The sequence below is a fragment of the Aquarana catesbeiana genome, linkage group LG12 (genome assembly GCF_042186555.1).
Source record: "Aquarana catesbeiana isolate 2022-GZ linkage group LG12, ASM4218655v1, whole genome shotgun sequence".
Lineage (NCBI taxonomy): Eukaryota > Metazoa > Chordata > Amphibia > Anura > Ranidae > Aquarana > Aquarana catesbeiana.
In genome coordinates, this window is record NC_133335.1 from 227,518,076 (window position 1) to 227,535,231 (window position 17,156).

Below are 17,156 nucleotides of genomic sequence, written 5' to 3' on the forward strand. Positions count from 1 at the left end.
GCGGGAGGAGTAGTGCCCCATCATTGGTGTTAGCGGGAGGAATAGTGTCTCATCATTGGTGTCAGCAGGAGGAATAGTGCCCCATCATTTGTATCAGAGGAAGGAATAGTGCCCCATCATTGGTGTCAGCGGGAGGAGTAGTGCCCCATCATTGGTGTCAGCGGGAGGAGTAGTGCCCCATCATTGGTGTCAGCGGGAGGAGTAGTGCCCCATCATTGGTGTCAGCGGGAGGAGTAGTGCCCCATCATTGGTGTCAGCGGGAGGAATAGTGCCCCATCATTTGTATCAGAGGAAGGAATAGTGCCCCATCATTGGTGTCAGTGGAAGGAATAGTGCCCCATCATTGGTGTCAGTGGAAGGAATAGTGCCCCATCATTGGTGTCAGTGGAAGTAATAGAAAAAAAAAGAACAGAACAAAATATTACAGCGCACAAGTGCAAAAAATGACATTTACCTCCTGCAAGGCTATTTAAAACGCCTGAACATTTTCAAAATATATTGGGATTTGGTCATACCATATATGGTGCTTAAGCCCACTTACTGCAACAAAGTACCCCATGATTATTAGTGGGTCCTACACTAGAATGGAAGATCCTTCTCTGAACCATGGGAGAAATACACTTCACTATATGGGAGAACTAAAGTACTCCTCCTATAACACAGGTGGACACTGAGAGGCAATGATGAGGGAGTGGGGCTCTCCAGCCCAAAAGGATTTGGTCAGAATCCATACAATAGACAAACAAAATATTTGGGGGGCACATCTTTAATGCATCTTTTAGAGTGTGCCCCCAAATATTTTGTTCCTGAAAGGAATAGTGCCCCATCATTGGTGTCAGTGGGAGGAATAGTGCCCCATCAATGGTGTTCGTAAAAGGAATATTGCCCCATCAGTGGGAGGAATAGTGCCCCATCATTGGTATCAGTGGGAGGAATTGTGCCCCATCATTGGCATCAGTGGGAGGAATAATGCCCCATCATTGGTGTCAGTGGGAGGAATAGTGCCCCATCATTGGTGTCAGTGGGAGGAATAGTGCCCCATCAATGGTGTCAGCGGGAGGAGTAGTGCCCCATTATTGGCATCAGTGGAAGGAGAAGTGCCCCATCATTGTTATCAGTGGGAGGAATAGTGCCCCATCATTGGTGTCAGTGGAAGAAATAGTGCCCCAGTGTTGGCGTCAGTTGCAGGAATAGTGCCCCATCATTTGTTTTAGGGGGGGAATAGTGCACCATTGTTGATAAAGGCAAGCAAAGGGCCATATCTTATCTGAGCTAGAGGAAGCACCATCCCTGTACTGCTCCTGCTTCTGAAGCACCTGGTGGATCATCCAGTCTCATTCCACCTGTTGTAAGTTACCCACCTGTAACCCTCATCAGCACCGGCTATTTGGGTTAGTAAGTGAATCGCCTGTCTTCTCAGAGACACACAGAGGACACAGTACAGTATCCCATCCTCCTCTATTGCTCAGATGGGGGATTCTTTAATATCTGCTGAGGGAACAGATCCGTGGGATTGTTATGGAGTCCTTCTCATTAGTGCCTTCTGTAGCTCTGTTGGGTGAGACCGTTTGTGTCCTCTTTTATGTCCAATTTGGATTTTTTTGTTGGTTTTTGCACAATTTATTAGAGAAATCTACTTGCAGAGACACTGAATGCATCATCCACAGTCGAGGCAATGTTGAGTCTACTGGGCCTCCATCTCCAAGCGTGCCTGAGGCCCCGATTACCACCTGATTCAGAGTCCTCCATCTAATCTCGGAGAGACTGTATGTAAGCAAGTCTCCACCCTGATAGGGGCCGCGTGTTTTTATCTGCATTATGGGTTCAGCCCGCTCTTCCAGGCTCCAGGTCTATTAGAGGCCTTATGGCTACAAACCCCTTCCCAGAAAATTCTGTACAATCCTCTACAAGGACTGGGAACCACCTCTAGCATCATGGCTGCCTCCCCTTTGCAAGGAAACCTATTACTAAGTGATCTCTGCCCACTGTAGATGCATTGTTCATACACCTTAAGCCACACACATGCAAGACCAAGCGCCGACGTCCATCATGCAAGACCAAGCGCCGACGTCCATCATGCAAGGCCAAGCGCCGACGTCCTTCAGGCAAGGCCAAGCGCGGACGTCCTTCAGGCAAGGCCAAGCGCGGACGTCCTTCAGGCAAGGCCAAGCGCTGTCCTCCTTCAGGCTAAAAACAATAGTTAACGTTTCAGCATAAACACTGAGGCTCTAACCCCCTCCTTCTCCTGACATGTTGCACCCCCATAGTGGAGCATAATCGTAGTGTTTTAACCTAAAGGAGAAGAGAGGTTGGTCTTGTATGTGCTCCTGAGTTTGGAGGGGAGTGACCTATCCTGGGGACACCTGCACATTATCTGTTGGTGGTGACTTTGATTTGTCATTTAGGGTCAAATTCCTTAATGTGTTCCCCTCTATCACAAGGACATGTAGACGTGTATCCTGGGTGGAGGGATGTCTGTGCAGATGTTTGTGGCACTTTGACTGTACCAGGGACATGAGAATTTACCCAAGGAACATCTGATTTATTTGATCTATAAAGTAGGGTTTCTCTTTGGACCTGCCCTGGATAATGTAATTTCCAATGCTGCTGGTGGTCTGGCTGTGTGCTGCCCCCTCCCCACATAGCTAAGCAGATGAATGGTGTCAGTGGGAACTTATCTGAGAGGTGGAAATTGCTCCAGGCCTAGCAACCTCTGGAGGAACCCCAGTTGAGAGAAGCTGCACTAGAAGATTGCAGGAGCATCCTTCTGTTGTCATGTTCTAGTCTTTGTCTCTATGTATTGTGCCTCTTTGTTGGGTTTTGTCAGTCTACATTTGGCCTTTTATTTATCAGAGTGTCTTTAATATGAACTGCATGCATTATCCCAGATCAACCAATATGATTTAAATCTGCACAGGGCTTGAGGCAGATCTGAGGTTTGAAGGTGCATGCATTGGACCTGTCATGAGGTCTGAATGTGCATGCATTGGCGCTGGGCTGAGGTTTAAAGGGGCATGCATTGGTACTGGGCTGAGGTTTGAAGGTGCATGCATTGGCGCTGGGCTGAAGTTTGAAGGTACATGTATTGGTGCTGGACTGAGGTTTGAAGGTGCATGCATTGGCGCTGGATTGAGGTTTAAAGGGGCATGCATTGGTGCTGGGCTGAGGTTTGAAGGTGCATGCATTTGTGCTGGGCTGAGGTTTGAGGGTGCATGCATTGGTGCTGGGCTGAGATTTTGACGGCACATGCATTCATGATGGGTTGAGGTTTGAATGTGCATGCATTGGCACTGGGCTGAGGTTTGAAGGTGCATGCATTGGAGTTGGGCTGAGGTTTGAAGGTGCATTCATTCACGCTGGGCTGAGGTTTGAAGGTGCATGCATTGGCGCTGGATTGAGGTTTAAAGGAACATGCATTGGCGCTGGGCTGTGGTTTGAAGGTGCATGTATTTGTGCTGGGCTGAGGTTTGAGGGTGCATGCATTGGTGCTGGGCTGAGATTTTGACGGCACATGCATTCATGATGGGTTGAGGTTTGAATGTGCATGCATTGGCACTGTGCTGAGGTTTGAAGGAGCATGCATTGGAGCTGGGCTGAGGTTTTGACGGCACATGCATTCATGCTGGGCTGGGGTTTGAAGGTGCATGCATTGGCGCTGGGCTGAGGTTTGAAGGTGCATGCATTGGAGTGGGGTTGAGGTCTGAAGGTGCATGCATTGGCGCTGGGCTGAGTTCTGAAGGTGCATGCATTGGAGTGGGGCTGAGGTCTGAAGGTGCATGCATTGGAGTGGGGCTGAGGTTTGAAGGTGCATGCATTGGCGCTGAACTGAGGTCTGAGGGTGCATGCATTGGTGCTGGGCTGCGTTTTTAAGGTACATGCATTGGTGCTGGGCTGAGTTTTTAAGGTACATGCATTGGTGCTGGGCTGAGGTTTGAATATAAACATGTTATGTATGTGCACCAGTCTTAGTTGTACTGCTAATAAAGTTTAGCTTACTGTTATTCTTATTACTTTGAAAATGGTGATGATCACTCTACACCTAAAACCTCTATGCATGCAACATGACATGTTTCCAGTGACTACCAAAATAAACAAAAGGAAGGGGTTCCAGCACAGTGAGCTCACTTTATTGCTCATTCAGTCATATGTAATGCAGCGTGCTGGAGCAATGAAAGTAGTGCTGCACACCCTTTCATATTTTGGTAATATAATATATGTAGATGTTTCCTATAGTAATGTCCCCCAGGATTATTATTCTATAGTAGTGCCCCCCACCCCCGAGAATATTATTCTATAGTAGTGGTCCTCCAGATTATTAGTTGGAAATATTGGGGATTTTGTGGTTGAACACATTTACAGATGTTCCCTATAGACCAGCGGTTCTCAGTTCCTGTCCTCAGGGCCCACTAACAGGCCAGGTTTGCAAAATAACTGAAATACATCACAGGTGATATCATTTGCTGCTCAGTGATTACAGTAATCTAGTCTGCATCTCCCCAAGGTAATACTTAAAATCTGGCCTGTTAGTGGGTCCTGAGGACAGGAGTGAGAACCACTGCTATAGAGCTTAGGGAAGTGCTGGAAGTAAGCACAATTCTGATTGGTTAGTCTCAGGCAATGCGGATAGTCATTATGTAAGAAGCTGAAGGTCATTTCTTTCCTCTTTCTCCTTTTGCTAAACTAGACTTGTATTCTGAAATGTGGATGCCACAGGGATATTCCAGTGTACAGGTAGGTCCACCTGAGGCTTTCCTGCCTATCTCAAGTAACTGATATTCTTAAAGTATAACTAAAGGCACAGCTTTTTTTAGTGTTAGATGGAGTGGAGGTGGATTAGACCCCGTTAGTTTGTATTGCTCTCTGTGTCCACATTAGGGAGATCCACCCTCTGTTTGTCCTGTTAACCATTATCATTGAAAGTAAATCCTACATTTTGGGTTGTCCCCACAAAAGCAGGGAGAGGGGAAATCTTCCAATGGGGACACTAGTTCTGGTGACCTGAGGGTCCCCAAGGAACTCCTTTTAATTTGCAGGGATTTCCTCTCACTTCCTGTTTGGCTATGGGACAGGAAGTGAAGGGAAATCTCCCCAGTTGGACACTATCTGACCAGGGGTCTAATCCCCCCCCCCCTCTTCTCCTTACTCCATCCAACACGGGGAAAAAGGAAAAAAAACGTTTTGCCAATAGTTCTACTTTAAAGCTACACACAATGTTGTTTTGTTTATAGGAGAACAAAAAAAGGTAAAACTTGTGTCAGGTTTTTATTTGTCTACATTGGGTAGATTTTCCCTCACTTCCTGTCCTGTGACACCTACAGGAAATGAGGAAGCAGCTGTCACTGGACGGGACTCAGTCACCTGCATTCCCATTGGAGGGATTCAATCACACGAACCCTCCATGCTTTATCCAAAGAAAATACTTTGGCTAGACTTGGTTTTAAATCAGTACCTGAGATGTAGAATTGTCTCTGTGATTTAATGCTTCAATGTGTCCCAATGTTAAAAAACTGGAATGTGCAAAAATTTCAGCCCTTCAGTTATTGGTGGAGTCTGGTGGGTTGTGGTATCGTAGACCACCCGGGCATTTCAGTTCTGATCATTTTGCAGGAAATACCGTTTGTGTGTTGCTTGTTCTTTGAGCCCCCATTATAGTCAGGGTGAGAGTGGACCCCCTTATACAGGCTCGACCCATTATATGCCATCTGTTCTTCCCTTGAGATTGGGGGTCCTCATAGGTTGTGGGGGGCGGGGGGGGAATACTAGGCACCCCCTTCTGCAGAAAGAATGACTATTGCAAAAATATTCTTATAACTGTGGGAAACTCTGTCACCCTTGGATCCCTACTGAACCCCTGCCTTTACAATAACCTAATAATAATGTACGAAATGCTAAAATTCTATGTATTTCCTAATTCATGTGATGATGTTTATACTGTTCTCCACATTTTAAATGCAGATTTAAACTTCCTCACAATAGTGACAGTTTATCAGTGGTTGGACCAAACCATAGGACTTCTCGAGGTGGTGATACAACCATCACTTATTACATGGTGTAACCACTTGCTGACCTGGCCTTTTCCTGAATTTTTTATTACATTAAAAAAAACCTATTTTTTGCTAGAAAATGACTTACAACCCGCAAACATTATATATATATCAGATATTTTTTTGGCAGGGGCCCTAGAGATTAAAATGGTGGGTTTTGCATATTTTTGTCACACGGTATTTGCGCAGCAGTTTTTCAAACAAAATTTTTTTGGGGAAAAAAATACTTTTGTGTGCATTACAATTCATAAAAACCCAATATAATACCCAGTTTGTTGGTAAAACATAAAATATGTTACGCCAAGTAAATGGATACCTAAAAAAGTCACGCTTTAAAATTGCCTATGCTTGTGGAATGGCGCCAAACTATGTCAACATTGGCGATGATGTAGAAGCCTTTACAGTTACTGGTTTAGAGTTACACAGGAGGTCCGGTGCTAGAAATATTGCTTTCACTTTGATGTTCGCAGTGACATTGCACATGTGTGGTGCAATTGCTGTTTACATATGCGTGCGGGACCAAAGTGTGCGTTCGCCTTTTGTGCACGGGAGACGGGGTACTTTAAAAAAAAATTATATTTATTTTGACATTTTCATTACATTTTTTTGGACTTTTATTGCTGTTATAAGGAATGTAAACTTATGACAGCAATAGGCAGTGGCAGGTACTCTTTATGGAGGGATCTGGAGTCTATTAGACCTCAGATGTCTCCTCTGCCCTAAATGCCTCTGGTCACGCCAAGATCGGTGTGACTGTGTTTTAGATGCTTTGCCCATTTAAAAAAATTTGGCACCAGGAAAAACCGGAAGTGATGTCGCTGCCTGTTTCCTGAACTACAGAGATCACCTTCTGGTCCTCCATGATCTTTGTGGCAAGCCGGTGGAATTACTTTTATTCCAGGCTTGCTGCAGGGACAGGAGATCCAGGAGAGGCAGTGGGCTAATTGGCCGCTAGATGGCTTTTACATGAAATCTGGCCGGCAGTTTAAAAAAAACAGCCCTGGCTTGATAGCTGCAGCCATATCCCCTGTACAACCACTTGAAGTCCAGCAACGTATGGGTACCTGATTTGGTATTAGGTGGACAATCATACTGGTATTTTTTTTAAATGTTGCCTTCTGCACCCCCAGCAGTCTTATGGTCGGTCCCTTTTCCCGTCACTGTCCCTTTTGTTGAACAGTTTAGTCTACGTGTCAATATGGAGACAATTATACAGGAATGAGAAATGAAGTAACCTAAGAAAGTCTATTGTGGTCATTGTACAGTAATGTTCCAGCCACAAGGTGGATGAGTTCCCGTAGGGTCCAGAATGTGACCTCCGCCTTATCAGCTGGAGGGCACCAAGTTTGGGCTTGCATGGAAGCCCTTTGTCTGTCCAATGCTGGTGCTTTTGTATCTCACGATAGAGAAGTATACCGGATTTGGTTCTTTAGTATCTGCTGTGGTCATACCGTGACCTGCCGATCCCTCAATGTGCACCAGAAGAGTTTGATCAGTAGGTCCCAGTACTCCCCCACCCTAAGAGCATAGCTAGATCACATACTGCCATGTCCGGGGCAAATAACCCAACTTGCCAACTTCATATTATAAGATTGTAATCTTAGTCCCTGAAGCTTGTAGCTTCTGAAAGTACACAATGAGGTGAGGGATCTCAGATTCTGCTTACTGCTGTGTGTATGGAGCACATAAGAACAAAAAAGTCCTATCTGCCACACATTGCTGCAAGACCGTGTTAATGACAACCTCAGCCTGGGCTCCAGCCAAGCCAAGCCCCTTCAATGTGTTTCGCTCTACCTCTGAAGCTTAATCATCAGGGGGCGAAGTGAAGCACGTTGGGGACGTGGCTTGGCTGAGGCTGTCATTCACACTTTTACAGGGTCGTGACGCGCATAGGACTTTTTTTTTTTTTGTTCTTTCTTGTATTAATGGGGCTGGGATGAGCTCTGTCCTTACCAGTACTCTCAGCGGTGTAGCACAGAAGAAGACCCAGATGGAGCTTTTAGTGGCAACCATTTGGTTTCTGGTCCATGGAGGTGAGCGGTGCCCAAGGAGCACAGGCGTGGGGTGTCTAAGTGAGCAGAGATTTTGGAAAATTCCATAGACTCAGCTGTCTCTCGGGCCATGCAGTATATTTCCTTAAAACACTTTGCATATGGAATTCAAATGTACTTTTTTTTTTTTTTTTTTTAATGTTTCCATATCTTATCTGTAGCAGATTTTGTTAGCGTTTACCACCAATCTCTCCCACAGCTTTGATATGGAATGAAATAAAATTGTTCTGGGTCTCCACAGTGGCCGGCTTAGCTTTTCCTTGACCCTGCGTTCCTAAACTGGGCAATGATGGCCTTCACAATAAATCTTGGGCCGGGTTTCTGGTGGCCAGAACTTGTATTTATTTTATATTACAGAGGATGTATCAAACCAAGATGGAACACCCTTATGGCAGCAGGGGGCGTGATGGAGAGAATCCCCCCCCCGGGGATCCAAGGATGCTGCCACAGCCAATGGACTCCAACTAGAAGTGAAATGTCACTTTTTGGGCCAGCTGGTCCTTTGGGATGACTAAGTTCTATTTTTTTTTTTTCCTTGAGTGTCCCACCTGTTGGTAAAAGTACAACTTGCCTCTTATTTCCCAACAGAAACCCCTTTATGGAAGTCCGGTTGAAGCCCACGATGACAAATGACCGATCGGCTCCCCACATGAATTGACGCTGACTACCCTCCGCAGGAGCCGTGAATATTTGCCTCTGTGCCCTTGTATGCCGGCAAATGGAGCCGGGAGAGATGACAGATGAGTGAACTCTACCCCCTTGTCTTATCTTCTCCCCACAGCTTATGCAGGCACTATACAGCCACTTGTTTAGCTCTATGCGCAGGCAACCTGGATGGGTATGAAGAGTGACAATCCAATTTGCTCTGTATTGAATTGCACCTATTTATTTTTACTAATTTATCTTCTTGTAACTTCATGCCTTTGCACATCCATTCACCTAATCGGTTTAGTTTCTCACACAGAACTACCGGGTCTCTAAGGCAAGGAGCGTAGTATAGAAATCCCAACAACCAATCAGAGAATCTTCTCATGGTGATCCCTATATTTGCTGATTGCTTTCTATTGCTCCTTGCAGGGTGGGCTTTGTGGGTGCAGAACACCCAATCATTTTTCTGCCCCGCCCTAAAGGGGAAAATCATTAAGCCATGCAGAGTTTAAAAAGCTTTAATATATATACCCAGCTTGCTTTTGCCCCTCTCCTGGGTATAAATGCTGGAATATTGCAAGATCCTTTTGATGGGGGGTTGTTATGTATTTTATCGTCAGCTGCTGCCATTTTTTTTTTTTTTTTTGTTAGAAAACTGTAAAAATCGGCTTGCTGAGAACATATAATGGCATTCACTTAGCTGTGGCTATCTTGCACTCTGTAAGAACGGCCAATCATAAATCGGAATGTTGTCACTCCGTTAGGAACGGATGACGTCGCTAATGACGTCACATGGACACATCCTATGAACGGCTGTACTAGGCAAGAGTATAAATAAACCTTCCTAGATGTCAGAACAGATTCTCTTCAAATCTTTACACTTTTTAATTTATAAGCGAAAATATGTTTATTTTCTAATAAATTTGTATATAAAGTCTATTTAATAAAAAAATAATGCAGTGGGGGGATGAATGGGAAGATGGCGGTTATGACCTGAGGTGGTTATACATTGCAGCATGTACTGTGTGCCTGCATAGGTTTTGGTTAAATCCTTTTGACCCCTCCCCCTCTGTTCCAGGGGCCGGCCCCTGCGGAATAAAAGGGGGGGGTGTTTAGTCCCTCATCTTTATTGCAGAAGTTTTTAGAATTTTTTCACAAATAGAATTTGCATTTATTTGCTGGCCTTCTGGAGGAGGAGCTGATATTGGCGCCGGCCAGTCCTGCGCTCGTCCCCCTGGAGCATGCTGGGAGGATGAAGTGGAGTATCTGGACACCGCCGGCTTCTTATCTTCCTTCACGACCCTTTAATGAGAAACTTTTACAGCCAAATATAATAACCAGAGCTGAAATCTTCTGCTCGTACAATAATCATTCTGGATGGTTCTGGTGAACGGTGCTCCTGGCTTTGAGCGCACTGGGCAGATTTTAGCGGGAATGCTAGCTGTATTTTTAATAAGCATTGAGCAGCCATTCACTATTAGCATGTAGTAAGTATCTGCAGATGTTGGTCCTGAGCTGACCCATTGCTGAATGACGTGGTCAGTGAGTCTCCCCTGAGGAGATGTGCTCACCAAGGTCCCACAGAGGGGTTCGGGTTAAGGTCTATTCAGAATTTCCTTGTATTGGAACCTCTGTGTGTTGCGTCCCTATTGGGCAGATGTGCCGTCACTTCCTGTCCTGGTAACCATTTGTATCCAGTGTGCCGAGAAACTTACCGGGAATCAAAGGCTCTGCCACAGGGAGTATAGAGCAGAATGCACTTCTTGGGGCCCCTGCAGTGTGCTTTTGGCCATTGAGATGCCTTATAGAAAAGGCTGTGTGCAGTGTAAATCCCCACCAATCACATTTGCACACATCGAAGTGTACTTTTCATAATGTAACATTTTTAAGTTTTGAAAAATATGCCCCAAAAAAACATTCATGTGTGATAGCGCCGGCCATCGATGTGCCGAGACGTGTCTGTGTAAAGCCGGCCATACGTTATACAACCCTTCTTATTCAATCTCCTTTAGATTTACCTTCAACTTTGTAGTACAAGGATCTTCCTGATTGGATATAAACTGAAAGTGTTTAGTTGTGACCTCCATTTTATACAGTTTTGGTAAATCTAAAGAAAAATTGTATAATGTATGGCCAGTCCTAATGTGTTCAGAGAACAGGAAGAGCTTCTTTATGAACAGGATTGGCGGGATCACCAGATATTTTCTATGCCTTCCACTTCTTACCTAGAGAATAGAAAGAAATTATATGAAAAAAGAAAGACATAGAAGTGGAAGAAGCCCCAACTTTTATAAATTAAACAAACAATTATTTTAGGTATTATACGTAATTACATTGTTCCAGCTTAGACCAATCATGTATATACCAGACCTGTGGGATCCTCCAAAACAATGTTTCTCAACTCCAGTCCTCAAGTACCCCCCCCCCCCCCCCCCAACAGGTCATGTTTTCAGGCTCTCCATTATGTTGCACAGGTGATTTGATCAGTTTCACTGCCTTAGTAATTACCACAACTGTTTCAGGGAAATCCTGAAAACGTGACCTGTTGGGGGGTATTCGAGGACTAGAGTTGAGAAACATGGCTTTAGAACAATAGTTCTTAACCTCAGTCCTCAACAGGCCATGTTTTGTGAATTTTCTCTTAGATAAAATAGCTGTCCAAAATACCAAGCCATCGACTCTGATTTAAAAGCACCTGTGCAAGACAAAGGAAAACCTGCAAAGATGGCCTGTTGGGGGTACTTGAGGACGGAGGTTGAGAACCACTGCTCCAGAACAGTGGTTCTCAACTCCTGTCCTCAGGACCCACCCCACAAGAACACTGACCACTAATCTGCATGCTTACCCCCCCCCCCAGTACAAATCCGCTCCCCTGCTGAAATTCTCCCCTCTCACTCAAATGCCCCCCCCCCCCCCCAAAAAAAAAATCACCCCTCCTAGCACAATTCCCCCTCCTAGTACACATCTTCTCCCCCCGTACACTTCAAATTTCCACCTACCAACACAAATTCCCCCTCCTAGCACAAATCGTCTTCCTCCCCATAACACAAATCCCCCTAAATCACTACTGTAAGCACTCCCCCCCTCCCCAAAGTTCATCTCCTAGAACAATACTTACCTCCTGCCATCCCCCAAATGCCCCCTTCCAATACAAATCCCCTCCCAATCTTCTTGTGACGCACCCCCCCTCCCCCACATGACATGATACCACAGTGCACAGGGCAAACGCCCCTCCTGCCCACCCCTGAGCACCGGTACCGCTCCACTAGCTTCCGGGTAATGTGCCCAACGGCTGGTCTGCTGCATTCTGAAATCAGGAGGTCAGACACTCGGCATGGGCGCTATTTAGAGAACACTTTGCATTTTCTGATTGGACGAGGTGAGGTGATGACATCACGCTCTCCACCACGTCCAATAATAAAACACTCTGCTTTCATTCAGAAAATGTAAAGCATTCTCTGAATGGCACCCGTGCCGATCGGCTGACATCCTGTGTTTACAATGCAGCAGGCCAACTGCTCAGCACAGGACCCAGAAGCTGGTGGAGATCGGTGTAGTAGAGGTGTAGAAGGCGTGTAGTAGCGGTGTCTACAGTGATATCCGGCTTCTAGGGGGATCCCACAGGTCTGGTATATACATAGCCGGAACAATGTAACAATCGCCATACATGGAGTTCTTCTGTAATGTGTATGATATAAGCTAATGTCGCTCACTATACAATCTTTATACAATTTTCTTGTAGATTTACCGAAAACCATATAATACGAGGTCAAACCTAAACACTTTCAATTTGTATGCAATCAGACGGCCCTTGCACTACATGATTGAAGGTAAATCTAAAGCCTCGTACACACGATGCGATTGTTGGCCAACCGAGCGTCTGATTTTTGTCCGAAGGGTGTGTGCCAGGATCTTGTCTTGCATACAAACGGTACACAATTGTCGCGCCACAAACACGAACGTAGTGACGTACTACGGGGAATTTCAGCTCTTGGGCGCCACCCTTTGGGCCCCTTCTGCTAATTTCGTGTTTGGTGAGCATTGATTCCGAGCATGCGTGTTTTGTACTTTGGACTTTTGTGTACTGACCCTACGAAGATCTGACGTCAAGCCGTTGTCCGCCGAAAATTTACTAGCATGTCATCCAACATTTGTTGGCTGAAAGTTGGACAATAATTGTCAAAAAGGAGCGCACTAACGGTCAGATTTTAGGACAACAGTCTGTCAGACAATCTCCTGCCAACAATCGTACCGTGTGTACGAGGCTTAAGGCTGGGTTCACACCATTGCAAATTTCTCCCAAACAATTCGTAATAGCAGGAGATTTTGACCGGCTCTCTATGGAGCCACTTCACACATCTCCACAGCAGGTCCGGTGCGTTTTACACAAAAACGCTGTGCATCCTTTGGTCCGTTTCAGGTCCGAATTCACTCTAAAATTCGGGCTGAAATCGGACCCGAAACGTTGAACCAGGACGCACCGGACCCCTTGCTGTGAGACGGATGCGGTGATGGTGTGAACCCAACCTCAAGGAAATTGAGCAACAAAAATTGTATAATGTGTATCCAGCTTTAAAGTGGAAATAAATCATCAGACTCAATGAAGAGTTTTGGGCCCCCCCCAGGAGCTTTATATAGGGTTGCATTGATGGCGCTATCCATGCCCATACTGAGCATTTGCACAAGTACTCGTACAAAAGGCTCCTGAAACTGATAGCTTTTGCAGTGCAATTTGAACCCATACAAAACGAATAGGCTCAAATCACACTGCAATGAACTTCATGCGATCACGTGCCATTCCTGTCCGAATCTCACAGCTCCTGTGTGATTCCACGCTTGTCATAGTGACTTCAGCCCAGGATAACACAGGAGCAGTGCGAGAAGCCACATACGATTCGGACAGGAATAGCACGGGATTGCATGCAATTCTTTAGAGAGAAATTTGAGCCCATTCATTTTCCATGGGCTCAGTTCGCACAACAAAGGTGTTGGTTCTCCGTATAGGCGAGTACTTGACCAAAAGTATTGGTACTTGTACTTATCAGGTACCTGTATCTCTACTGTATCTCTACTTTATACGGTAATGTAAAGTGGACACAGCAGATTAGCGCGTTTGAGCCAAGCTGCTCCAAACTATTTCCTTCACTAACTTGTGTGGCTGCTGTCATTGCTGTATGCACTGTACGTGACATCGTCTACATCCAGTATACAGCGCTGTGTTCTGGTAGCAGTACAGGGACCCCCATCCCGATCAATCCTTGAGCTCTGCTCAGCCATTCACAGGAAGCTTTGTATTTTATGAATGAATATAAGGCCTCCTGTGATTGGCTGAAGCAGAGAGGTGGATGAATGATGTCACAATCTCCACCTCTGCTCAGTCATTCACAGGAAGCTTTGTATTGTATGAATGAATGCAAGGCCACCTGTGATTGGCTGAAGCAGAGAGGTGGATGGATGATGTCACAATCTCCACCTTTGCTCGGCCATTCACAGGAAGCTTTGTATTTTATGAATGAATGCAAGGCCACCTGTGATTGGCTGAAGCAGAGAGGTGGATGGATGCTGTCACAATCTCCACCTTTGCTCGGCCATTCACAGGAAGCTTTGTATTTTATGAATAAATGCAAGGCCACCTGTGATTGGCTGAAGCAGAGAGGTGGATGGATGATGTCACAATCTCCACCTCTGCTCAGCCATTCACAGGAAGCTTTGTATTTTATGAATGAATGCAAGGCTTCCTCTGGCTGGGTTGGAGGTTGTGAACATCATCCATCGACCTCTCTGCTTCAGCCAATCACAGGAGGCCTTGTATTCATTCATAAAATACAAACCTTCCTGTGAATGGTTGAGCAGAGGTGGAGATTGGCTGAAGTAGAGAGGTGGATGGATGATGCCACAATCTCCACCTCTGCTCAATCATTCACAGGAAGCTTTGTATTTTATGAATGAATACAAGCCTTCCTCCGATTGGCTGAAGCAGAGAGGTGGATGGATGATCTCACAATCTCCAGCCCAGCCAGAGGAGGCCTTGTATTCATCCATAAAATACAAAGCTTCCTGTGAATGGTTGCGCAGAGGTGGAGATTGTGGCATCATCCATCCACCTCTCTACTTCAGCCAATCACAGTGGGGCTTGTATTCATTAAAAAAAAAAAAAAAAAAACAAAGCTTTCTGTGAATGGATGACCAACGCTGAGCCCAACTTGATTTTGTTCTGGGAACAAGATGCAAAGTTCCTATACCGCTTACCAGAACACAGCGCTGTATACTGGATGGAGCTGACAGGGGATGCATTTGTTAGTAATGGAAATAGTTTGGACCAGCTTGGCTTCATGCACACAGAGTGTTAAAAATGCTGCTTTCAGAGGTGTCTGGTGGGTTTTTTTTTCCCTCCATGGCCTGTGTTGTCTATGAACACCTAGGTGTTTAGAGGCAAGGAATAAAAATGCCAGCGCGTCCAGAGAGCAGCAACATTTTGGCTAAACGCATGTTAACATGACGCGGCGCATCAATTGCTTAAGCATTCATTCATTTCATTGGCCAGAATAAACTATTATTCTGGCCAATGAAATTAATTCACAACTGAGCGCTGCTGTCAGGGGCAAAGGCGGACAAACCTTCTGTGTGCATGGAGCCTGACCGTGGAATGAACCTGGGAGGTGGGCATTACAGGATCCCAAGAACAAAAAAAAAGTGCATTCATTTGTTTATTTTAAAGGTGAACTTATCCTTTAACACCTCTCTGCTGGCGCCTCCCAGACCTTTAAGGGGTTTCAGATGACGGGGTTTATAATCATGTGGCTGCCATGATTGGCTGTCCCACGACCTGAAAGCTCCCGATTGCAAGAAGTGATCGGGAGCTTTCCGTTAGCCACCAGGAGCGCGCCGGGCAAATGCTCTCAGCACAGCTGTGTCTACAAATTGGTATGCCTATAAGTGGCCTCTCTGCGCCAAGGCCCGCCCATTTGCCTGCCGCCGGCGCCTAGGGGTTGAAGTATTGCAACTATGATTAGCAGATGAACGACACAACTATGTGGGTGGAGCCTGCATTCTTGTACTGTTTTCAAATTGTGACAGCAGGTGTGGGGAGAGGATCCCCTGCCTACTGTCACAGGGAGAGGGTGGATGCTCATCATGTTACACCCTGAATACAGGTGTAACATGGTGAGAAAGGTGAACTTATCCTTTTAGGGCAGACTTATTCCCCAAGTGATCCCTCCCAGCCTTCCACTTATGGAGTCTTTGGCCATCTCTAGTGGCCAGGATCACACGCACAGTATGTAGTCCTGGCACAGAACTTGCGGCTCAGCGTACAGAAGAAACTGCTGACAGGCAGCTAGAATCATCTGACAGACGCACACAGTCTCTTCTCTCATTCAAAAAAAAAAAAAAACTGTCAGCACTTTTAGTTCCACTTTACTTACCGCCTTTCAGTTTCCCTTCACTTCCTTTCCCAGGGGAGGATTTATAAACAGTTTACAGATCAGTTTGTAAAAAAAAAAAAAAAAAAAAAAAAATGAACATGCAGTTACACGGGACAAACTGACCTGTAGAGAAAATAGCCTAACATTTCCCAAATATTCTTCACACAGAATAGAGTGCTTTAGGAAAATACCACATTATAGCCACTAGATGGAGCCGATAGTAAATAAGCATACAGTATATTTCCTATGATCATCCACTCCAGCTAGTGGACATAATGTGGTACATTCGACCTGGAGAGAAAAATAGCCTAATATTTGTGGACATAGAACTCAGATATTTTTTTTTTTATATATATAAATACGCCCCACACTGGATACAAATGTCACAAGGACAGAAAATAAAGAGAGATCATTCTATGAGGGGACAGGAAATAAAGCGAGATCATTCTACAAGGGGCACACAATGTTGACGATAACATTATCCCACAATGCTAAAATGTATGTTGTGTTAGAGAAGGAAAATCTCCCCAGCATGGACACCAAGCAATAAATGACGACAGAGGCTCTAACCCTTCTCTGCTCCATCCAAAATAAAAAGTCTGGCCTTGGCTCAGCAGCCCCATTTGCCTGTATCCCCCATGCTTTGTGAAGGCGGATAGACCTCTGCAGATCTTACCGAATGTGGCTGCTGCTCTCCTCCCCCCCCGATCAATGAAGGGGCATCGGGCCGTCTTGACGATTTTTAGCCTTTTATCGATCTATTTTGTGTATAGAGAATTCTAGGTCTGATCTGCTGTAACCTGCCAAATATTAAGCCTGCACAATGTTTGTCTGTAAAACTGAAAGCGATTGGAGCGCCAAATGGGGTTACCGGACCTCCGGGGTCACCAGGGTACGGCGGCTCCAGGGCTTTCCTGGATTGAATCGGTGAATATATTTTATGTATATTGTAAATTTTAAATAAATTATCTTAATGTATTAAAAAAAAA

At 45.3% G+C, this 17,156-nt stretch overlaps 1 protein-coding gene across 3 annotated transcripts in view; it reads left to right on the forward strand.

The window, feature by feature from the left end:
* The window catches only part of BAIAP2 (BAR/IMD domain containing adaptor protein 2), a 228,947-nt gene extending 211,791 nt beyond the window's left edge, over positions 1-17,156 (forward strand). For 2 of the 3 annotated variants that reach the window (XM_073606850.1, XM_073606847.1), the window contains one exon: positions 8,684-17,156. Coding sequence is in view for 1 of the 3 variants with exons in the window: in XM_073606847.1 (XP_073462948.1) it covers positions 8,684-8,753 (70 nt within the window). In the remaining 2 variants the exon portion in view is untranslated. Of the gene's footprint in view, positions 1-4,684; positions 4,732-8,683 lie in introns of all 3 variants that reach the window. The other variant, XR_012236794.1, reaches the window with a different exon arrangement.